The following is a 24,716-nucleotide window of genomic DNA, read 5'->3' as shown; positions in this document are numbered from 1 at the left end:
GCGTACATTATGTAGTTCAACTCAAACATTTCGAGCGTTGCAGTTGTACCAGGTACTGTGTTAGATGCTAAGGGCACAGAGGTGAATAAGACACAGTCCCTGTCGTCAGAGCATTTGTACTGTAGTAGGAAGGTCGGCAGGTAAATGAGTGAGTGGGTAACTGAGTAACAAGCTTAACAGTGGAAGTATGTATGTACTAAATAAAGTACATTTCTGCTTTCTGCCCATGGACACTGAAAGTTGTGTATAGTGATGTAAAATGACTATTAACATAAAATCTATATCTTGGTGTATATGTGCTCTTCTTTTTCTTTTAGCTAATAGACCAGTTAAAGCCTGGTGGAAGATTGATATTGCCAGTTGGTCCTGCAGGTGGAAACCAGATGTTGGAGCAGTATGACAAGCTACAAGATGGCAGTGTCAAAATGAAACCTCTGATGGGAGTGATATACGTGCCTTTAACAGATAAAGAAAAGCAGTGGTCCAGGTGGAAGTGATTTTATCTTCTGCTCTTTCTTCTTCCACACATGCAAGGTGAAAGGGTGTGGATTTTAAGAGATTAGACTACAAGAGCCGCTTTTTCGGTTGTCACCTTTGTGCTGCTCCATTTTAACATGAGAAATTCACTACATTAAAAATGTAGAAAAGTTTTGCATGGTCTGTCCTTTTGATTTCGCTCATCTTTGGGAAAGGGGGGTGAGACTTGGTTGGCACAAAGGTGTTTTTCTTTTTAAAGAGGCTTTCAGCCACACTTTCCAAGATTCTTTTAGTATCAGCCACTCTGTTTCTATATTTGCAACTCGTTTTTATAGCTGCTGTACGGTCATGGAAACAAAGGCTGTCATCTGAAGAGACGGGGTCATCGTTTCCTGCCCCAGTTCATCTCTATTATACCATTGTTGTAAAGAGAAAGAAGGGAAAAGATACCCTTGTCCCAGTTTTCGAGGGTGTCAGGATCCCAGAGAGGACATTCTCCCTCTCAGCTTGATTTCTCTCTTTCAATCAGGCTCATAGACGTCTGACAACCTGTGCCTGTTTTACATTCCACTCTTGTTTCCGAACCACTCTAAGGAAGAAACTCACCATTTTATAGAACAGGCTGGCCAATTTTTAAGCTACTCTCAGTTCCCGGGGAGGGGAGGGGATTCTGTAAGTGAGTGCCCAGGTCTCACACACCTTCCCAAAGGGCCAGCAGCACGTGGCATAATCTTCAGTACAGCATGGCTCATTTTAACACCCACTTTTGTTTCTGTGTCTCAGCATAATCTGGATCTTTCGTTTGAAGCCAAGATTTCTCTTTTCCTCTCTTCCTTCTTTCCCTTCCCACTCTCTCCAGTGGGAGGGAGTGAGATCAGTAAGTAAGAGTGACATTAGCCAAGTCTACTTGGAATTAAATGCCGGAATAAGAAAGGCCTTACCGTCTCCTTGTTTTAGAATCTACTTTTATTGGACAGAGGTACTTATTTTAAGACGATTCTTAATAAGTAAATTGGTGATTATAGGTTTAATAGCCCTCTCAGTTTTGTTTTCTGGAAAGAGGAAAGGCACCTTTTGAATGAATGGTAATGGCAAAAATGGTAGTGAATCTAACTCAGTTTGTTCAAAACTGAGTTTTACTTCTGACTAATTTTGATTGGCCATTTCTGGGATACCTTACTAGGAATTGCATTTTAATTCTTCACCTAATGTAGTTATAGCTATTTTCTTTGAATTCTAACTGGAGCACAGGCACTTCTTTAAAACAAAAAAAAGTTTTAAAAAGCTATCAGTCTTGTCAGTTAGAATCAGATATAGTTACGAAGCTCATTTTGCTTCTAGTCTGGTTATATAACTACATAATTGTATGATTGCTGCTGTATAAAAGGGGCAAACATATCACTGAAATTACTGAAATTTGGTATCAAGTAAGAGTTCAGATTTTCATTAATAAGTTTAAAATTTCTCCTTTTATATACATTATTAGTACCATAATTTAATGATGAAGGAATTACAAAAAGGATTTTTGTTTTTATAACCAGAGGCGGACTTAGCTTGAAGCTAATGAAACTTAAGCTTCAGGGCCCTCACTTGCTTTGGGTCCTTCATGGCTTTATACCAAATTTTATATGCATAGTCTTATTTTTAGTCTACTTTTTTTTTCCTTCATAAAGACGTTTCCCCCCTTACCCAATTATATAAGCTTCAGGCTTCCACATACCTGTATTTTACCCTTGATAAGACTAAACTATTTGTATTAAATTTAGAATAATTTTTAAATCTATGGACAATTGTTCAACCATTTACCAAATATTTAAATATATATATACACTTGGTTTTCTTTTTGGCCTTCAACTTTTTAAAACATGGAGCAATTTTACATGTATGCATCATTGGAAACTTTTCTCTAGTTGTACTAGGAGGACTTTCTAATTTTTTTCTATTGCAAATTTTCTGTTTGTTCAAACCCATTTTCCTATATCCAAAGATGTAGTTCTAATTACAGAGATAGTCAGTTACTTAGTTGTAAATCATGAAGTTTAAAGAATATAAAGGTAGAACAAAATCTGGAAACGAAATTGGAAAAAAACAACTGCCACATTAAAAAACAAATTTGTACCGAAAGAAATTACTAGAAAATAGGATGTTTGAAAGGGTAAAACATCAACGGTTAACTTAGCAGAGGACACGGGTTCGAGCCCTGGTCCAGGAAGATCCCACATGCTGCAGAGCAACTAAGCCCGTGCGCCGCAACTACTGAGCCTGCGTGCTACGTTCTGCGTGCCTAGAGCCTGGACACCACATCGAAGAGTAGCCCCCACTCGCCGCAACTAGAGAAAGCCCGCGAGCTGCAATGAAGACCCAATGCAGCCAAATAAATAAAAATTAAAAAAAAAATCTTAAGAGACCCTAATCTGCTATTTCTGTTTGTGTTCATAAACTATCAGTCAAGGTCACAGGCAGGAAACAGAAAGTGTGCTCAGCTAGGATTTTGAAGTGATTTTAATGAAGGGACTATTCAAAGAAATATGGGAAAGGTTATGGGAACCAGTAAAGAATGTGACATACCCAGGGACCAGGGGTTCCCAGGGTGATAGTAGGAAGCTATTACCACTCTAGACCTAAAGGTAAGGAAACACTTTTACTAGAACCCAGTGAGAGCAGGGACAGTAGACGTGGGGGCGGGGTGTGGTCCCTGACAGGAGCTGTAGTGATAGAGGGAAGCAGCTACTCCCACGTCTATGAATCACCTCAGTTTTCTCTCCTCTCGCCCTCTTCTCTCTGCCAGGGCATCGTATGGGGCAGACTTAACTGGGAGAGAGGAGGAGGCCCTGTGCCAGATGTAGTCTGAAGTCAGCTCTCACCACCTCTTTCCTTCCCCTTTCCTCCCATGCAGCAAATTCCTCTGCTGCTTTTTATTTTTAAAATATTTATTTATTTATTTATTTATTTTTGGCTGCGTTGGGTCTTCGTTGCTGCGTGCTGGCTTTCTCCAGTTGCGGTGAGCGGGGGCTACTCTTCATTGTGGTGCGTGAGCTTCTCATTGCGGTGGCTTCTCTTGTTGCAGTGCACTGGCTCTAGGCACAAGGGCTTCAGTAGTTGGGGCACGTGGGCTCAGTAGTTGTGGCTCGTGGGCTCTGGAGCGCAGGCTCAGTAGTTGTGGTGCACGGGCTTAGTTGTTCTGCGGCATGTGGGATCTTCCCGGACCAGGGATCAAACCTGTGTCCCCTGCATTGGCAGGTGGATACTTAACCACTGCACCACCATGGAAGTCCCCGTCTGCTTCTTTTTAAATTTAGGTGTGGAATAGATTTGAGAGGACATCTAGCTTTTGTGTGCCCTGTTTCTATCCCCGTCAGGCTAATCTATGCTTAAACTGTCCTAGACAAGAAAAAAAAGAAAAAAGCCTTTATTTTAAATTGCCTTTGGAAAAGCAACATCTAATACTTTTCTTTGGCAATTTGTTCTGTTGTTAAATTTGTTAAATATTTTTCAGTGTGAGGACCTTCTTAATACATCATTAATTCAACAAGTGTTTGTGTGCCTACTGTGTAGGCACTGCTTTAGGGCCAGGAATACACAGCTGTGAATTTGAAACTGACCATTCTCGTGGAACTTACAGTCAAGTAGAGGATCCCCCCAAAAAATCCAAAGACAAGACAAACAGGCAATTAGAGTGTGGTGTGTTGGCTCTGCCTTGAGGGCGGTAGGGAGCGATTGTTTAAGCCAGGCAGTGAAGCAATCAGAATTCCATTTCAGAAAGATAATTCTGGCAGTGGGGTAGAGAGTAGATTGGAAAGGGACAAAACTAGGGTCAGCAATAGGAGGTACCTGTAGCAAGTCAGGGGTACAGTGATGGTGGCCTGAATTAAGGCAGTGGTGGTAAGGATAGAATGTGGTTAAAAAGGGTTGCCTACATTTTCTCATCTCACGTGGGAATTATGTAAAAAGCTCCCTAGTCAGTTTCTTGCCAGGCTAGATGATTTCTCTTCTTTCAGAATTTCTTCAGGATTAATTCAAGAACTCATCCTAGTGCTTTCTTACGAACATTCTCTTGTTTCTCACCAGCTTTCCATCCTTCTGTAACTGAGGCGTCCAGAGCTAGTTGGAGTGCTCTGTGAGAGTGAGATCCAATCATTTCTCGGAAGGTGTGATAGAAACTAGATGGAAAAAAAGAGAGAGAGAACTTAGTGGGCATGCTGAATTCTAGTGCCAAATAAAGCCCCAAACTTGAATGTAGACTTTTGTCCCCTTATACTTGGAAAAATGTTCCTTGCAATTTTGGTGGATTAATAAAAGGAGAGAGAATGTCAGAGAGATAGGCTATAGACTTAGAATCTGTGGTATTATGTTCAAGACTATGGATATGTAATAGTTGTATTAGTTGCTTTGTAAACTTAATGATTTTTAAATTTGTATTTTATTTTATACAAGTATATCTATTTTATATATCTAGAAATCAACATTTTGTTAATCTTCTGGTAAGTTTTATTTTATTTTTGTTTTTAATAGCACAAGAGTCAGAGGAATAAGTCCATCTCTGGTTTGTGAAACTGAGGAATGTTTCAGGGTTCTCATTCCATAAGTACTTTGTCTATCGACGTCTTCTTAAAGTGCCATGTACACATGAAAGAAATGTTATGAATTGATTGGCATTTCTAGGATTGACAGTTTAGGTCCTAGGATATCCAGCCGATCCTGTGTTCCATATTGTTCTATACTGTCCCTTTTTAATTTCTTTACATATTTTACAGCATTATGATATATTTTGCATCCTAAAGGCAGGAATATATTCTGTTGCTTTTGGAATTCTTTTTATGTCTCTCATAATGCTTTGTACAAAGCTAATTGTACAAAGCTTTTATTACCTCAGAAAGCCCATTAATTAGAAAATGTTCATGGATTTTGATTGTTATTTCCTGGTAGTACCTATTTTCAGTTGTTCTTGATAAAGAATATATAATACTAAATGTTAGTAACTTAGGGTTATTAACCTAATAATTAAATTATGTATAATTTCTTATACAATAAAGTAACAAATATATACAGTTATTAATCTAATGAAATATTAGCACATATATACAATTTTATTTATTTATTTATTTATTTATTGCGGTACACGGGCCTCTCACTGCTGTGGCCTCTCCCGCCGAGGGGCACAGACTCCAGACGTGCAGGCCCAGCGGCCATGGCTCACGGGCCCAGCCGCTCCGCGGCATGTGGGATCCTCCTGGACCGGGGCACGAACCCGCGTCCCCTCCATCGGCAGGCGGACTCTCAACAACTGCGCCACCAGGAAAGCCCACATATATACAATTTTAAAGAGCCTTTTTAGAAATTTAGGATGTACTCTTTTTTATTGTAAATGATCTATGCATGTAAGTCAGATAAAGAAAAATATGGTTGGGCTTCCCTGGTGGCGCAGTGGTTGAGAGTCCGCCTGCCGATGCAGGGGACACAGGTTCGTGTCCCGGTCTGGGAAGATCCCACATGCTGCGGAGCGGCTAGGCCCGTGAGCCATGGCCGCTGGGCCTGTGCATCCGGAGCCTGTGTTCCACAATGGGAAGAGGCCACAACAGTGAGAGGCCCGCGTACCGCAAAAGAAAAAAAAAGAAAAAAAAATATGGTTATGTAGAATTATAAATATTAGGAAAAATTAATAAGGTTAATGGATTTTGGAGTCTTAGGATGTGACAAGGTTATACTTGCCATGGCAGCAAATTTTTGGTTTTCCTTGGCACCCTAAATGTTACAAACTCAAGTCTGTAAACTTAATTTCTTTTCCTTTTTTTTTGGAGCGGGGTGCTATAAATTGCCTTCTATTTGTTTTCAACAATACTGTTCCTGACTACCAAAGTAATGTATATGCATTGTAAAAATAGGAAAAAAAATACAAAGAATAAAAGTCACCCATAATCCCAAAATCTAGAGATAACCTCCTATTAACATTTTGTAGATTTTTTCTTCTTTTATCCATAGATCTATATAAATCTCTTTTGTAATCCTGAGATCATATGGTAGCATTATTTTGTAATCTCTTTTTATTTAATAAAATGTCATCAACATTATCCCATATCATTAAACAGTTTTTAACAATATGATCTTTTCCAGTTTTATTGAGATACAATTGACATATGGCATTGTATTAGTGTTAGGTGTACAACATAGTGATTTGATAGATGTATATATTGCAAAATGATCACCACAATAAGTTTAGACCTTACATCCAAGTCTTTAATCCATTTTGAGTTAATTTTTTTGTGTGTGGTGTAAGATGGGGTCCAGTTTCATTCTTTTTTCATGTGGCTCTCCAGTTTTCCCAACACCATTTATTGAAGAGACTGTTTCTCCATTGTATATTCTTGGCTCCTTAATTAATGGACCATATATGCATGGGTTTATTTCTTTATTCCATTGGTCTCTGTGTCTGTTTTTATGCCAAATACCATACTGTTTTGATTACTCTAGCTTTGTAATATAGTTGGAAATCAGGAAGTGTGATACCTCCAGTCTTGTTGTTCTTTCTAAAGTTTGCTTTGGCTATTTGGAGTCTCTTGTGGTTCTATACAAGTTTTAGGATTGTTCTAGTTCTGTGAAAAATGACATTGGAATTTTGATAGGGATTATATTGAATCAGTAGATTGCTTTGGGTAGTATGGATACTTTAACAACATTAATTCTTCCAATCCATGAGTATGGAATATATTTACATTTATTTGTATCATCTTCAGTGTCTTTCATTAACTTTCTATAGTTTTCAGTGTACAACTCTTTGGTTAAATTTATTTCTATATATTTTATTCTTTTTGATATAATTGTAAATTAGATTGTTTTCTTAATTTTTCTTTTGATAGTTTATTATTAGTATATAGAAACAGCTAATTTTAGTTAGTTGTTTTCTGCAAAAAGAGACAGTTTTACCTCTTTCTTTCTGATTTTGATGCCTTTTATTTCTTTTTCTTGCCTAATTGCTCTGGCTAGGATTTCCAGTACTATGTTGAATAAAAGTGGCGAGAGTGGGCATCCTTGTCTTGTTCCTGATTTTAGAGGAAAAGCTTTCAGCTTTTCACCGTTGAATATGATGTTAGCTGTGAGCTTGTCATATGTGGCCTTTATTATGTTGAGGTACGTTCCCTCTATACCCAGTTTGTTGAGAGTTTTTATCCTTTTCCCTTTTCAAAAAATTTTTTTAATTTTTTAAAAAATATTTTAAAAAATATGCTGGGCATATTTTTTAAATATGAGAGGATATGCTGGGCAATAAGGATATTTATTGACAGAATCCTTAATGCCTTGCAACAGGTAAATAAAATGTAAAATTATTTAAAAAACAACAATAGTATCTTTAATCCATATTTTAAAAAGCACAAGTGAATTTAATTTATGAATAGAGCACTTTGCAAGTGAACTCTTTGAAGATTAAGTACTTTAATGCTTGCATGAATTTAAGTAAAAGCTGTTTTATGAGAATTACAGTACTTAAATTATTTGGAAGAATGTATTAAGAGGAACAAGAATTGATAACTTATCGTTTAACAGATAATCCAGTGCTGTATGACAAAGACAGCTGATGGGAGAAGTCATTTTAAAAATATTTTCTTGCACAATTTATAAAATTCGTATTTTATAAAAAATACTGTACTGGCCAATAATCCCTTAATTCACCACTTACCTGGGAAATTTTAGCTCTTTATTTACCTTCCCTTCAAATTTACTTCAACAGCTTTTTAAAAACTTAAAAATTTTTATTATAGACAAGTTGCAAGAATAGTACAAAGGGCTCCTGAATCTCTTCATCCAGAGTTACCAATTATTAACATTTTTCCACATTCCTTTTCACTCCCTCTTTCTCTATATGTATACATATATGTAACATTTTTTCCTGAGTCATTTGAGATTTAGTTGCAAACATCATACTTCTTTACCCCTAAAGTACTTGAGTCTTTAACAATGTTTTTTGTTACTCAGATTACCCTCAAATAAGAAGCCTTTAGGCTTTTCTGGTAGCTTTATTTTTTCACTTTTAAGAGCTTTATTGAGGTATAATTTATATACCATACAATTTATTTTAGACTGCATTTTTATTCCTTCCTTCCTCTCACTGGCAGTTGCTGGCACAGTGCTGCACCTGGCTGAGCGAATGGTTTCTTTTGGAGCTGATAAAGCTGCCTTATGAAATCAGCTGACAGGTATATTATACCGACAGATGATGCGTTTTCTCACAAAGAGTTTGGGTTGACATTGACCCACTCGACAATTGCTAACAGACACCCTAAACAAAAGACTAAATTTTTGTCCAATTTTGTGAAAGTAGCTGTAAAGAATTATCTGAACTCTAACTACTCATTATTTTACAATAAATAGTATTAGCAAGATCCTGGATCTAAAAGTTACCATTTCTCTGAATATTTGGTGTTGAAGGAAGAAAGTTACTTTTGAATTAAAAAATAAAGAATTCAGGTCCTTTAGTTTTCATTCTTCATTCTGGAGTAGCACGAAGGATGTCTGAAATGGCTGATTTCCATTTTTGCTTTGACTTGGATCATTTGCTCAGTTTTGTTTTTGTTTTTAATAATGCTTGGGGATCAGTGTATTTTTACTGATTTATTAGTGGTATCTAATCTATTAGAAAGCCAAGTTTTGTAATATGTAACTCCTACTTATATGTTTCTCTCCTTTTCCCCCACCAGGGACGAACTGTAAAAGCAACATCAGCTTGACCAGTATATAATATTACAGTGGATTGCTCATCTCAGTCCTCAAAGCTTTTGAAAATCAACAGCATCACAGCTTGTTTTGGACTTTCTTACACTATTTTCAGCATGAAAATGTGTGGTTTTTTGGGGTTTCTAATTCTTCAAAGAGGCACAGAAGCCAAATTGGTAGAAGGATGCAGATATAAATTTGTGTATTATTACTTTAACATGCCCACGTTTTACTTTAAATGTTACAAGAAAGCGTTCTGCAAAATGGAAAACATAGTTTGAGAATTGATTTTGAGGAGTGGTTTTTCTTTTCTTAGACACTTAATTCTGTTCAGATGTTAATTCATCAGATTGCTTTTGTGCATCAGGTAACACCACCATTTATAAGTTAAGATTCTTGGGTTTTGGGTGTATGTTAGATGCTACTAAGAAAATAGAGATGAGCTTCCTTTTTAAAGCTTTTGATGTGGTGTCATAGAATAGCATGTTGTAGATACAATCGGCTGCTTTGTGACCTTAAAGCTAAGCATTTGTAAATATTAAAACTTAAGAAGATGACAGGTGATGTCCCTTAAAACACTCAGCTGTTCAGATTGGACATAACTGACATAGTTCTTCCTTTCTCTCTTTAAAAATTCTAGGAGACTTGTAGCTCAGTATTGTTTTTCTGTTTCTGATTTGCTGCTCATAATGTATATGGATTTAACATGCTGTGTAAGCTGCGTCCTAGTCACTGAACAGTTGATGCAGTGCTGCTTTGCCAAATAAAGTTAAAAGTGAAAGGCATTGGCGGTGTTTGAACATAGAAGAATCGCGTGTCCACCAGGTGCACAATGCCAAGATCACAGAGAAAAAGGTTGTTTCTCTGATGCTCCATTTTGTGAAATCTGAGCAGGTTAAGAGCATTAATCTAACTGTACATTTGTGGAATGTGACTACGTTTCTCAAGGACAAGAACTACACCTCATTTACTATTTTTCTTTGCTTAACACAGGGCCTCTTGTAGACGTACAATAAATGCTGAATGAATGAAAGGATGAATGAATGCACTGACTTCATGTCAAGAAAGAACAGGGTTGAGGATAAATTTACCAAAACCCATCCATTACCTATACCTAGATTTATTAATATAGCGACTGTAAAATGAGTTTCTAAGAAGGCAGTAAGACGTTTGGATCTTGCTTAAATGTTGTGATTTTATACTTTTATGTTAGGATCTTAGTTTTTCTAAGGGTTCTAGAACTTGAAGCGATATAAGCTCTAGAGCTAGCAGAACTAGCACCCAGCAAAGCCCTTCCCTCTGCTGTGCCCAAGTGTGTATGATTCTGGCAAAGGGATCCTTCGTGAGGGGATGAGGCACCTCTCCCCACATCTTAAGTTAAAGTCTTAAACATTACTTCTTTGAAAATGGCTTTTAAAAAATTATGCATGCATGTTTTTACCAGTGTCTCTTCTTGGGCAGGGTCTTAGGCACAGGAAACTTGCGTCAGTTGGTGGCCAAAACTTGTGAACTCATTGCTGGCTTCAGTTTCCTGCTGTTACTGTTGCTCCTGGACTCAGGCCATGAACCCTTTTGATCCAGGACTCTGTCATTTGCGGGCAGTAGTTTCAAACATCAAGTATTCTTTAGGACTTTAAATTAATTCTTCAACTTATTCACTAGTCTGTATCCTTCCTAGCCATTATCAACATTTTACTCTATGTACGTCCCTTTGTTAGGTCTTGGGGATAGAAAAAGGCCCTTACTCTCAAGAAGTTTGCAGTCTGGTTGAGGGGACAGTTTATAAATCTGATAAGACAAACTAGGTGGCATCTGATTGGTACAGACAAATGCTATGCCAAGCATTGCTCTTGGACTTTAAACTTTTTGAATTAAAATTTTTAGGGACTTCCCTGGCGGTCTAGTGGTTGAGACTCCACGCTTCCACTGCAGGGGGCACGGGTTTGACCCCTGGTCAGGGAACTAAGATCCTGCATGCTGCATGGCATGGCAAAAAAAAAAAAAAATTTTTTTTAATGTTGAATAAAGAGGAATGGATTTTCGGGGAGCATCAATAAATGGGTAAAGATGGAAATAATGAATTTTAATTCTATTTATGAACTTTTCTCTTGAAAAGAATTGAATTAATATATGTTTTGGTCAGAGAGAAGAAATGTCTCTTTAATCTTTAGTATTCATAATTTCTAAAATATTTTAGCATTTCATTTTTCCTTATTAGAAGGACTTCTTTACATAATATGAAGGACAACAATAAAAACATTTTTAAAAGTTACAGTCTAGTGAGGTCCTGTTGAAACAAGGTGATTTTTACAGATTTGATTTTATTAAAGCCAAATCTAGCTCTCAATTAAGAATTAAATTAAGAATTCTATTTTCTAATGAGGGTTTCAACCCTTTCCCAAGTAGTATTTAAAAATGACGTTTGGGTTAAAAGTATACATTAACATTGTACAAATACTTTAGATCCCATTGCCCTAATTTTTGAAATCTGTGTTGTTCAAAAAAAAGTTGATTACACTTTTAAATTGACTATAAGCTACTTATACTAAAGCATCTTAAAAATTCAATGTATTTTAAAACACAATAACATTTAAAAATAATAACTTAATACTCATGAATTCTTTGAAGGTATTCTTGGCATCTGATTGTCAGCAAGGAATAAAGGTCCTTTAATTTTGTTTCGTTAGAGAGGTAGCCATTTCTGATTTTCAGCTAAATGTTAACAAATTTTCTAATAGTTTGGTATAGCACTAAAATAACTCATATGACTATGGTAATTGAAAACTAGTATTGCAAATGAAATAACAAATATGGGTTATTTTTTAAATGTTCTAAATGGGTTCAAAAGGCTAATAACTTATTTTAGGTAAGTAGTAAAATTCTTTCAGGGTATAAATCATTTCCTACAGCTTACTGTGTTCTTAAAGAACCATATTCAGTAAAACAAACAAGTTCTAATCAGATTTCAGTTTCCTGTCTCAATTTCTCCTACCACTTTCCAGGAAGATGACAATATTTTGTCCCTGTTGTACTGAAAGGGTGGTCCAAATAGAGTGCCACTAAAAAATCCTGCTTGAAGAGAACTGGCTGGCCCATGGGGCCCAAGGAAGTTTGTGTTTATGTATTATATATAATGTACTAAAAAAGGAAAAAAAGTCTGATTATTTCCTTTTGTTTAATTAACCCTTCTCCTATCATCGCTACAGCGGTAGTTGTTGGTTCCCCACTTGAGGCTTTTTTTTTTTTTCTTTGCGGCACACGGGCCTCTCCCTGTTGTGGCCTCTCCCGTTGCGGAGCACAGGCTCCGGACGCGCAGGCTCAGCAGCCATGGCTCACCGGCCCAGCCGCTCCGCGGCATGTGGGATGTTCCCGGACCGGGGCACGAACCCGTGTCCCCTGCATCGGCAGGCGGACTCTCAACCACTGCGCCACCAGGGAAGCCCGAAGCTTTATCTTTTTAACTGACTTTGTGTTGCTGGGGCCAGGACTCTGAGAAGTGCTCCCTCGCCTTAGTGACTACAGAATGCTGTGCTGGGCCGGTGAAACCCTCCCCTCTTCCTCGTTCTCTCCCCCTTTTCCTGTTCTTCTCTTCCCTTTCCCTTCTTTCCTTTCCTTTTTCTTTCCTAACGTGAGAGGAAGTTCTATGGCTGCTGGGTCTCAAGAACTCATTCTCACTTGGGTGGAGTGTCCCAGTAGGATGGGCATCACAGAAGAACACTTTTGGCCAAAGGGCAGGTGACGGCAATACTGAGGGCACCTTAAGCATCAGAGGCAGCCGTCCAAGGGCCTAGGGCAGCTGAGGACATTTGTACTTGAATTCCGTGCCCTGAACACTTCTTACTTGTGCCCTTTAAAGGACCGCATCACACTGAGTAATTTGTTTTGCCAGCATTATTTGTTTATTTTAATTTTTAGGTGATTATCCTGTCAGGATTTTGCCTAGAAATTACCTTACGGATCAAAGAGCCTGCAGAATTTCCCTGTTAACACTACTGTATCAGTTTTAAATCAGTAGTAAAAAGGATTATTTTCTAGGGAAAAAGACCTATGCTGCCACTGTTCAGCATCACGAGAGAGGATGTACAGTAAGTATATCACTAGCCCAGGAAAAAATCCAAATTCAAAATTCCAAGTATGGTTTCTACTGAATGTATCACTTTTGCACCATCATAAAGTAAAAAAAAAAATGTAAGCTGAAGCAACGTAAGTCAGGGACCATCTGTACTAGCAGCTATGATTATATTAAAAGTTGTAAAAAAAGGCTTAGGAATATAATAAAATTTATTAAAGAATATTGTACATATAGATATGGGACATCTTTTATCAAGTGTTTCAACACCATAGCAATACTAAATTGTGTTTAGTTTCTTCATGTATAAAAGATGTGCTGAAAGATGCATGCTTCCTCAGTTTTTATTTTATTGGATATGGCTATAGGTGACATCCTTCTATATAAAAACAGACTGCACAGCATCACATACAGAGTACAGACATCTTAGGTTCATTCACACAGTCATTTCTCTAAACTCCTTAAGGAGAAATTTAAATCTTTGCTCAATTCTAAAATTCATGCTTGAGTTTCTTAGGAAATAAAAATAACCAATTTCTTTGTTTTCCTAGAACTAAGTAACTATCCATTTGTTAATGTGTATCTCCGACCCAAATTAAGTCTTTGCTAAAGGAACAACTTACTTCAGGTTCAGTCTAAAAATAGTTTTCTAGAGGGTTTTCAAGTATTTTAAAAGATTCACCACTTATGGTTAAAAAAACCCAAAAAACGTGAATAGGAACATCACATTATACATTCCTCTCAGTAGAATAATTTCTAGAATGTGCATAGTCCCAGCATTAAGCAATGGTGGAAATAATACGCCTATAAAATCCTACAGATTAAAAGGTAAAAGATGCTAAGCTAGATGCTGGTTTTCTGTAAAGATGAATTTGTGCAAAACTCCCTTATGCTCTGGGAGTACATAAGCCTGGCACTAGCTGTATGCACATCATAACATTTTAGAGCATTAAATAAATGACGGAAAGACGGCATCACTCCACTGAATGGAAGAACCGCTGATACTTAAACACGTGACCTTTTTTTTTTTTTTTTTTTTTTTTTTTTTTTCGGTACGCGGGCCTCTCACTGTTGTGGCCTCTCCCGTTGCGGAGCACAGGCTCCGGATGCGCAGGCCCAGCGGCCATGGCTCACGGGCCCAGCCGCTCCGCGGCATATGGGATCCTCCCAGACCGGGGCACGAACCCGTATCCCCTGCATCGGCAGGCGGACTCTCAACCACTGCGCCACCAGGGAGGCCCAAACACGTGACCTTTTTACAAAAGCTGTACCCAGAAATCCATTCAGTGTTCTGCTTTTCCATTTGAATGCAGTTTTTTTCCTCCATCAATACATACTAATGCTGAAAACCAGTGACTATATAAATGAGCTGCTGTATTCCGGACCATCGAGCAGTGCTGAGCAGATACAGGAACTAATCCTCCTCCTTGCTCATTTTTCCCTCAGCTAGGTTTCTGTTAAAAGTTTTGACCTGCCAGGTTCTCTGCTTCCATGACCATGTCAGAGCTATTTGTAATTCAAAGTCTGAGTCATTCTCCTTTGGGAGAAGGAAGCAGCCACATACATGACACGATGTCAGGCATTGGGGAGAACTCATATTCACCTTCCCTAGGCCTTACTGACCTGTTCATTAGGTTTATAACTTAGATATTCCTGTCGTGGATAACATCTCATTGAAGGTGTACACTCACTTGAGCTCCATCCTCAGAAATAGGTTTTGAAGAGGAGAAGAGAAAGGAGAACACTGGAAGCTTAAAGTGAGAAATGGGAGGGCCCCAGGACAAGGGAAGTGGGGTGGTATAAAGTGCCAATGGCTGGCTTCTAGAAAGTAAAGAGTTAACACTGCCTTTCTCAGGAACCTCTAGAGACTCTGAATTTTCTCCCTTGGCTAATTGCAAATTTCTATTTTTAGGGACAGCTTATGTAAATCAGAATTAGATTTGTAAAAGTCTTTAATCATATGGACTCCTCTCTAAATTTCAAAATATTTCACATACTGCCCAAGGAAAATCAATAAATAAAAACAAAGGTTTAGTAGTTGCAGAATCTTCAGGGTTTTCAGTAGTTTTCTTAGTTAAACAGAAGAGGTTAAAAACAAAACAAAAAACAGAAGAGGTTATAAATATCAGAACCCAAAATATATACAAATTATAAGTGAAACATGTCCTTGCCCTCAGCTATTTAAATTACACTTATTATAGATACATCCCGTTTATGAGGTAGTCAGACTCCTCAGATGTAATGGGACGAGCTTTTTTAAGTTTCTGTTTCACCAGCCGTAGTCGACAAGCAACCATGAGAAGCAGCAAAGCAGTGATAGCCAAACCCAGGGCCAGGGGTAGCACTGCACCTGTGCAAAGGTCGGAAATGAACAGGGTAGGTCAGTGGTTAATACCAATAACAGCCACAATCCACTATATGATAAGCACTGTGCATGCACTGTTTTATTTAATCTGAACAACTCAAGTAGGTACTCATATTACCTCCATTTTGCAGATTAACTGAGGTGCAGAAAGATTGAGCCATTGGCCTAAGAGCACATAGCTTGTAAGTTGCAGGTCTAGGTCTCAAACCAAGAGTTCCTTAAAACCACATTGTGTACCAGGTTCCTATAAAATTTATATGCCATCAGTGGGTACAAACGTTGCAGTCAGATTACCCTTATATCCAACTGTAATATCATTCTGTAAATAGACAACTGTAAAGACATTGTGACCACAGGACGTATCTTCATTGCAGTCACAGCTTACATCTATGGAGTCATACATGATCATTCACCATTAAAATAAGTACGGACTAACTCCTGATTTCTTGCTCTGGTTAGGGCTTTAGGAAATTTTTGTTTCCTAAATCCAGAGAACCTACTCTCAGCCAGTAGAACCATTATTGAAAACTTGAGGAAAAAAAATCTCTAGTTCTCCATAGGTTTTCTTCCCTGTGGGATTGATCCTAGACACCTAGACTAGAAGCAGCTTTTAGAGCCTTTCAGGAGTCTGGAAGGAACAGTGTGTACCCCAGATGAGTCTTTCTTATCAAGCTCAGCAGGGTCTATTCTTAGTCTGATCTGCTCTGTAGTCAGGCCAGGCTTGGAGATGATATGGTGGAACTATTTTTAGCTACAGGGGTCTTGCCAACTGGTGGAACGAGAGGCGCAAAAACCTCCATTGCATCAGCTGATTTCATAACATTTTCTTTCATTTATTTATTCATTTTGCATAAATTAACAGTCATGTGCCTGACACTGGTAATCAAAGATAATAAAGAGCACTTTATAGATTAAGTAATTTTATTCTCACAACCACCATATGAGTTCGTACTTTTATTATCCCCATTTTACAAATGAGGGAACTAAGGCATTGAGAATTAAGTGACTTGACTTCTCTCAGTATGGTAGAGTCAGGATATGGCCCCAGACAGTACTATTCCAGAACTACTGTGGTATACCACTTCTCCAAAAGTTAAATGAGATTGTTTTTTAATGACTTCAAGTCTGGGTAGATAGACATTTACATGAAAAGATACAATAAAGTATTACAGTTACTATGGTAGAATTATATATGAAGTACAGATATAAAAAGAGTGGTCCATGTATCTGGTTCCTAGGATCTCTGCCCGAGTGACTTAGATGTATGATGGAGCTTGCTTGGGGTGGGTGAGGGAGATGATTATTTTTCAACAGTTTCAAATTGAGATGCCGACAGCTAACCCAGGTAGAATTTTCTCTAGGCTCTTCGATGATTTGGGCCTGAACATGTGGGGACCTTCAGCGTTAAGGTGATGGTTGCAGGGACGAAAGTGGGTGAGACCGCCAGAGAGGAAGGGAGAAGGGGGCCAGGGACAAGGCCCCAGGGAGCACCAACATTTCAGAGGGCGGACAAAGAGGAGAACCAAGGAGCACAGGAAGAGACAGGTCAGAGAAATGGTCGGCAACCAACAGAGAAGGGAGCCCTGGAAGCAGAGGGACAAGGCTATTTCAAGAGGAAAGTGGTCAGCGGAATCAAATCCTAAGGAGAGGTCAAGTGAGGTGAAGCCTGGAGAGGCCGCTGCACTTAGCAACCGGGAATTCATTTACAGGGACACTGAAGGCTGAGGGATGCTGTTTTGTTTTTTATATGTTTTTAGAGATCTGAATGTGTCTAGGGGAATGAACCAGTAGAGATTATAAACACTGGGAGTTAATAAATGATGGAGAAACAGACTTGAGGAGATAAGAAGCTGCATCAAGGTCAGGGAGAGAGACTGACCTTGGAAAGAGGGGACACCTTTTCCTTTAGTGCTGGAGGAAGAGAAGAGAGGTTGGGTACCGACAGGTGTTTACATTTGGGGGTAAGTAACTGAGGAAGTTCACTCCTGATAGCTTTGATTTTCTGAGCTTAAAACCAGTCCCAGGTATAGCTGGCCTCCTCTCCAAGACAAGAGGGCCTGGAGCCGAGTACATACTAATGGCATTTCAACCTCTGGTTTATTTGTGGAATCCTAGGTAAAACTCCTGAAGAAGATTCTCAGGAACAGTCTGAGAGTTCAGTCTGGGTTCAGGAGGGTGGGATGAGGAAGTTGCATTAGCGACTCTTGGTACAAGACAGTCTTTTGGGTGAGGCCAGTATTCCCGTAGAGAATTATGAAAGATAAAAATCTGTGATAAACCAACAGTCTATAATTTGATTCTAGAGCTGGCACATACATTCCAGTTTCCTAATGGCGACCTTGAGGAAAGAAGTTTTGAGAGGGCTAAGTTTGGACCTGAGGGTGCCAGTTCCCCCTGCATCTTCCTGTACTAGCCACAGAAGATGGATATGTTACAAAGGAATTGGACAAAAAAAGAGACTTTGGTCAACCCCCAAAGAAACCCTGGGAACCCCAAACCATTTCTTACCAACTGGAACCCAATACCCAGCCCCAGTTCTGCTTGTTCAGGGTAGGAAAGTTACAGGCTGCCCTTCTAAGTGAGTTCAACTTGTTGAAAACACCGGCGTTTAGGCTGCAGGGGAAGGGAGCTGTGGCTGAAGACCCCAATCCCAAGTCTGGGGCTCAGAGGTAGCTATGGCAACAATAAAACCGCATACAATCTAGGGGAATGTTCTGTTTGCCAAAGTCAGATATGAGGTTGCTGAACTGTCAAATCTGATTCCTGATTAATGCTTTGATGACAAAGAAGATGAAGTCTCCCATAAAGTACTTGCTAGGATACTGAAAATTATTCTTGACTTTTAAATACTCAGTTGGCATAGTTTCTTCAGTGTTTTTAGTTTAGGTAATTTGAGATTTAAAATTTCCCAACCCCTTCTAAAACACATCACGATGGTTTTCTTAGAAACCAGCTAAGGGGATGAATTGGGTATTCTGTTCCTAAGACTGGGCGTGACACTCAAATATGTAACAATTAGGACAGGCACCGGGCAATCAGAACTGAGGCTCTCTGGATACATCTGGGCATGGGGGTAAGGGGCAGGCCTGGTTCTCTCTGTATGTCGAAAGGGGATGGGTGTTTTTATTCAAACATCCTGGTCCAGCAGGCCAGCAGCCTGGGCAGCATCTAGGTACTTGATACCTGGGTTATTTTAGCCATCTATTATTTTAAAATTATACTTGACTATTGTTCAGATATTACAAAGACTACTTCTAGTGTAAAAAGAAAGTTTTCTCAATGTTTAGATCCATAGCTTAATAATCATCTTTTGTTCTCCTAAATTTTCTTTTACTAATTAGTTTATGAGATTTAGGATTAAAACTTACCTTTCTACAGGACTATCTTGAAAGTATTTTCTTTCTAGTTAAATATAGCCAAAATTATGAAATTACAGTATTCTTCTTCCACTTACTAAATATCCCCTGTACCACCTACACCCTTTCACCATTCCTGTTGTCTTCCACAATAGCCATCATTTATATGGCTTATTGCATGAGCCAAGCAATATGCTAAATGCTCTATAATGACTGTTCCATTTATTCTCCCTAACAGCTCTGTGAGGCAGGTATAGTTATTATGTTCATCGACCAATGAGGACATTGAGATCCAGAGAGAGAAGATAACCTGCCCAAGGTCATCGAGTTAGTGATGGATGAAGGATTTGAACCTTGGCATCTGGTTCTTAACCACTATGTCCTGAGTATCACTCGTTCCACACAATGTTACACCTGGAAGGGACTGTAGTGATTATCCAGTCCAATCAACTTAGAGAAGAGGGAGCTGAGGTCCAAAGATGTGAAGATACTAGTTCAAGAGTCCCAAGATGAAGTATGATATAGGAGATGAGAATATACTAGTTCTTCTGACCCACAGATCCCTGTTCTTACCATGAACTCTTGCAGATTCATCTAATAACCTCAGCCACAGGATATGTGGTTCTGTAAATGTTTCTACTCTGCAATGAATTTCCAAGGTAAACATTTACCTGCTTCTGGGGCTGGGTGTTCCCCTCCTCCTCGATGGCTCTTTGACTCAAAAATATAATTTTCCTCTTTTCTGTGCTTCCCTGAGGAACCACTATCTGTGGAAAATAAATAAAACATATTGAAGGTACATCAGAAACTTCAGGGAACAGACATGAAAACAGATCCTTATTTATTTTTTAAGGATGGACTTAAAGAAAGGACTTACAGGCTTTATTTCTCCAATAAACATAGGCCTATGTTTGATACTAAAACTCGAGATAAGTAATGTGACCAACTTAATAAAGCAGAATCTGAGGCTAGTGAAAAACCACTGGACAGAGATGGGGGACAAAGCACACTGTCCCAGAACTTCCTCCCCGACCCAGAGAAGGAAGGAAAGACTTCCGCTAGAGAAGTCAGGGGTAGTCTTGGACTTTACACCATGGAATGCAGAAACAGTCCAGAAACGTTTTCCTTTAGAAAATGAACAGTGAGCATACATAAGGCACTCAGACATGCTACTTCACTTTCTTACCTCAATGCTGCTTGGCAGGCATTAATGGCTGCATTTTTTTCTGGTCAGACTCAGAGAGGTTCAGCGCTTACCCAGGTCCATTCAAGTAGTCAGTGGGTCATAGGGCTGAGATTTAAACTCAGGTGTGTCTAACTGCTTGTTGGTGGACACCAGCACTTCTGATTTAATGACAGGTTGTTAATTGTTTACCTGTTCTATTCAGTTATACTACTGAGAGCAAATATACAGAAAGATCAAATCTCGGGATTTTTATCTCAGGTTCTGATGAGCCATGGCTGTGTCATTCTACTATTTGCCATCTAGGAATTCATAGCATTTGTGTGCTTATTATATTGACAGTATGGTAATTAAGGAGTTACCCTCAGGCTGTAGTGTAATTTCAAGTGAGATTTTTGCAAAATATATTGCTTAATGGAAATGAACTGGAAGTGATCTGCTGACATGAGGAATTTTATGAAGAAACAAACAAAAAAATTAAAGCTTCTTTACTCATATGGCATCAACAGAAATGTTCATAACACCTGCAACTAAAATAAGACTATTCAAAAGTATACCTAAAATTCCTTGGTAATTTGTAATAAGAAGTATACGTGAATTCACTGAGGATCACAAAATCAACTGCAAAATGGAAAACTGCAGGGCTTCCCTGGTGGCGCAGTGGTTGAGAGTCCGCCTGCCGATGCAGGGGACACAGGTTCGTGCCCCGGTCCGGTAAGATCCTACATGCCGTGGAGCGGCTGGTCCCGTGAGCCATGGCCACTAAGCCTGTGCGTCCGGAGCCTGTGCTCCACAACGCGAGAGGCCACAACAGTGAGAGGCTCGCGTACCACGAAAAAAAAAAAAAAAAAAAAAGGAAAACTGCAGAGTTATTCCAGATACCTACTAGAGCCAGAAAAAGCAATGATTTAAAACGATCATCGTAGTCACGCGTTAATGCTGTTAAATAGAAGGGGCTGTCAATACGTTTATTTCATTAAGGCATCCTTAATTCTCCTTTTCACCCAGCCCTTCATCCCATCAGTCACCATGTCAAGCAGACCTCTTCTCTGCCTCTCGGCCGCACGCAGCTGTAGGTCTCCATCACCTATGCCTCGGGAACTGCAAGAGCCTCCTCCCTGGCCTTTCCGCTTTCAGACGTTCCTACTGGAGCGTGTCTGCAAAGGCTACTCATCCCACTCCCGCAGCATCAGTGCAGTTAGATCAGCCCATGTTTGCTTCTCTCGGCCAAGGCCACAGGAGGTTCACTGCATTCTACTGTGCCTCTAAAAGACCATGTGTGCCAGCCTAAACATAGCCAATAATTTGGGCTTCCTTTGTAAACTCGAGCCCAACGAGGAGAGAGATGAGTAAGGCATAAGCAATTTCCTGTAGGCTAGAGAACCAGATGTATCTTTCAAATTGATTTCTACCCTTGTCTACTTTACTGTCGTGGTGGAAACCCCACTCCCTCCCAAACAGGGAGGGGAGGAAAAAGAAGAGGAACATCCAGGGTGAGACTGTAAAAGAAGACAGTGACCATCGAGGAACCAAAGGGGAAAGAGACAGCCAGGTCACTGCTATTACTGTGGCTGAGCTTCTCAGTCCATGGAGGAAAGTGATTGTCACCTGAGGCTGTGGATACCTGTGTCCCAGTAAGATGGGGACAGGGAATATTGAATCTAGATGATAGGGCTGGTGTAGCACTGGGGCCATAGTAAAGTTAGGCTCTTGTCCACATGGCAAGGTGATTTCAACACCTTCGGATTTTGTGGACCAATGAAAATTCAAAATAATTTTGGGGGCCAATTTAGGGTTGTCAATTTTTAATTTTGCCAAGTAAAGATATTAAAAGAAATGACCATTTACTAAGGCTATCACCTTCACTTCATTGTAAAGTAAGGATATGTCTAAAAGCCCAAATCATGAAGGATTTAATACATAAAAAGGATAGTTCTTTAAACCGAATAAATTTAGCCTTATAAAAAACTCACTACATTGTGCTTACTTTTCTCATTTTGTCGTGGGTGGATGAAAGCTTTATCATGGATGGTACTGTTCCTTGTCAACTAGCTTTGGGTACTGAAGTCGCTAAATTCTGTTATTATCCTTTTTGACTCAGCCTGTGCAAGATCCCTTGGTCAAATCTTCAAGGCTCTCCATGTTGCCTTCTCTTCCCGACAAGCACTGATCAGTTTGGGCAGCTGGGGTGCCCTGCTTAAGCAATTTTCATTCCCAATTCGATTTGCTCATGCCATTAATTGAAATCTTGGCTTTCCACTTATTCAGATTCTTTCCACCCATACCTTGGAGCATGACTGAATGCCTACAACCATCACAAAGCCAGGGCTGACCTGTCCCCTAGGCACAATGGGCACAGAGCTCAGAGCCCATGGCACTTTTACTTTTAGGGGCCCACAAAAAGGTTTTAATTTCTTTCTTTTTTTTTTTTTTGGCCATGATGAGAGGCTTGCAGGATCTTAGTTCCCTGACCAGGTATTGAACCCAGGCTACGGCAGTGAAAGCACCGAGTCCTAACCATTGGATCGCCAGGGAATTCCCTTTAATTTCTTTTAAAATCACAAAAACCAGGAAAGTTCCCTGGTAGTCCAGTAGTTAGGACTCTGCACTTTCACTGCCAAGGGCAGTGCGGCCAAAAAAAAAAAAAGAAAATCACAAAAAACAGGAATATAGTAATAATAAATATATAATAGTGAATCCACCCCATGTCATATTCATCTCTATACCAACACAGTAATTTTACACACACACACATACATATATATGTGTGTGTGTGTGTGTGTATATATATATATATATATTTTTTTTTTTTTTTTTAATGGAGGAAGGGGCCCATGAAGTGCCTAGGGCCCAGAAAGTCATAGTACAGGTCTACAAGTAGCCAATCCAACTACTCCAGTGCTCATGGATCTCTTTCTTCTGTGTTTCTAATGCCCTAACAGAAAGTACATACAAGCAGGGCTCAATGGAGCTGTAGCTGCTTCCTGGCTCTGTAGCTAAGAGAGAAGGTCCTCGAGCACAAAGCAAGGCTTGCTGCACAAGCTATCCTCCCGCTGGGGCTGGTATAATACTGTTAAGTTAAATCCTGGCTTCATCATTTACTAGCTGTGTGAACTTGTCTGAAGTCTTAAACCCTCTGTGCCTCATTGTCTTCATCTAAAAATGTGGATAATGATCTGAACACATCATTAGGTTGCTGTAATGACCACAGGAGTGCACAGCAACAGGCACTCAGTGAGTACTGTCACCAGCAATAAATTTGAAAGTGGAAAGATCACATGGCTGAGAACTCATGTCTAATTTTTTAAAAATAATGAGCCAGAAATAAAAACACCAAAATTTACCAGTCTCCAATTCTTTTCAGAAGATTAACTGGCTTGTCTTTCATCCAATGGAAAAATATAAAATACAATCATACCCCGAATATATTATGGGTTCCGTTCCAGACTACTGCAATAAACTGAGTCACATGAATTTTTTGGTTTCCTAGTGCATATAAAAGTTGTTTTTACACTATACTGTAGTCTATTAAGTGTACGAAAGCACATGTCTAAAAAATCAATGTACATACCTTAATAAAAAATACTTTATTGCTAAAAAATACTAATCATTACCTGAGCCTTCAGTGAGTCGAAATCTTTTTGCGATAGTAACATCAAGATCACTGGCCATACATACAGATGGCCAAGAGGCACATGAAAAGATGCTCAACATCGTTAATTATTAGAGAAATGCAAATCAAAACTACAATGAGGTAACAACTCACACCAGTCAGAATAGCCAACAAATAACAAATGCTGGAGAGAGTGTAGAGAAAAGGGAACCCTCCTACACTGTTGGTGGGAATGTAAGTTGGTGCAGCCACTATGGAAAACACTATGGAGGATCCTCAGAAAACTAAAAATAGAATTACCATATGATCCAGCAATCCCACTCCTGGGCATATATCCAGACAAAACTACAATTCAAAAAGATACATGCACCCCTATGTTCATAGCAGCGCTATTCACAGTAGCCAAGACATGGAAGCAACCTATGTGTCCATCGACAGATGAATGGATAAAGAAGATGTAGTACATATATACAATGGAATATTACTCAGCCATAGAAAAGAATGAAATAATGCCATTTGCAGCAACATGCAAATAGAGATTATCACACGAAGTGAAGTAAGTCAGAAAGAGAAAGACAAATACCATATGATATTAGTTATATGTGGAATCTAAAATATGACACAAATGAACCTATGAAACAGAAACAGAATCACGGACATAGAGAACAGACTGGTGGTTGCCGTGGGGGAGGGGTTGGGGAAGGGATGGAGTGGGAGGTTGGGGTTAGCACATGTAAGCTCTTATATATATTGATAGAATGGATAAACAACAAGGTCCTACTGTATAGCACAGAGAACAATATTCAATATCCTATGATAAACCATAATGGAAAAGTATTAAAAAAAAGAATGTATATATATGCATAACTGAGTCACTTTGCTGAATAACAGAAGTTAACACAACATTGTAAGTCAACTGTACTTCAACTAAAAAAAAGGGTCGGACT

The 24,716-nt window shown here is 39.1% G+C and overlaps 2 protein-coding genes across 8 annotated transcripts in view; one reads left to right on the top strand and one right to left on the bottom strand.

The window, feature by feature from the left end:
* The window catches only part of PCMT1 (protein-L-isoaspartate (D-aspartate) O-methyltransferase), a 47,205-nt gene extending 37,237 nt beyond the window's left edge, over positions 1–9,968 (top strand). The window contains exons 7-10 of one of the 4 annotated variants that reach the window (XR_014295129.1): positions 318–487; positions 7,459–7,602; positions 8,586–8,666; positions 9,168–9,968. Coding sequence is in view for 3 of the 4 variants with exons in the window: in XM_082633909.1 (XP_082490035.1) it covers positions 318–487; positions 7,459–7,602; positions 9,168–9,180 (327 nt within the window). In the remaining variant the exon portion in view is untranslated. Of the gene's footprint in view, positions 1–317; positions 535–7,458; positions 7,603–8,585; positions 8,667–9,167 lie in introns of all 4 variants that reach the window. The other 3 variants (XM_082633909.1, XM_082633910.1, XM_082633911.1) reach the window with 3 other exon arrangements.
* The window catches only part of LRP11 (LDL receptor related protein 11), a 62,595-nt gene that overhangs the window by 4,156 nt on the left and 33,723 nt on the right, over positions 1–24,716 (bottom strand). For 2 of the 4 annotated variants that reach the window (XM_082633907.1, XM_082633908.1), the window contains exons 6-7: positions 19,645–19,740; positions 4,543–4,637 (exon numbers count right to left, since the gene is read on the bottom strand). In XM_082633907.1, the coding sequence (XP_082490033.1) occupies positions 4,612–4,637; positions 19,645–19,740 (122 nt within the window). In that variant the 3' untranslated portion in view covers positions 4,543–4,611. Of the gene's footprint in view, positions 1–492; positions 4,638–13,559; positions 14,271–14,504; positions 15,603–19,644; positions 19,741–24,716 lie in introns of those variants that run through there. The other 2 variants (XM_082633905.1, XM_082633906.1) reach the window with 2 other exon arrangements.

The sequence above is a fragment of the Mesoplodon mirus genome (genome assembly GCF_964341445.2).
Source record: "Mesoplodon mirus genome assembly, chromosome: 10".
NCBI classification, from domain to species: domain Eukaryota; kingdom Metazoa; phylum Chordata; class Mammalia; order Artiodactyla; family Ziphiidae; genus Mesoplodon; species Mesoplodon mirus.
Note: the sequence above shows the minus strand (reverse complement) of the source record. Positions and strands in the feature narration are given on the sequence as shown.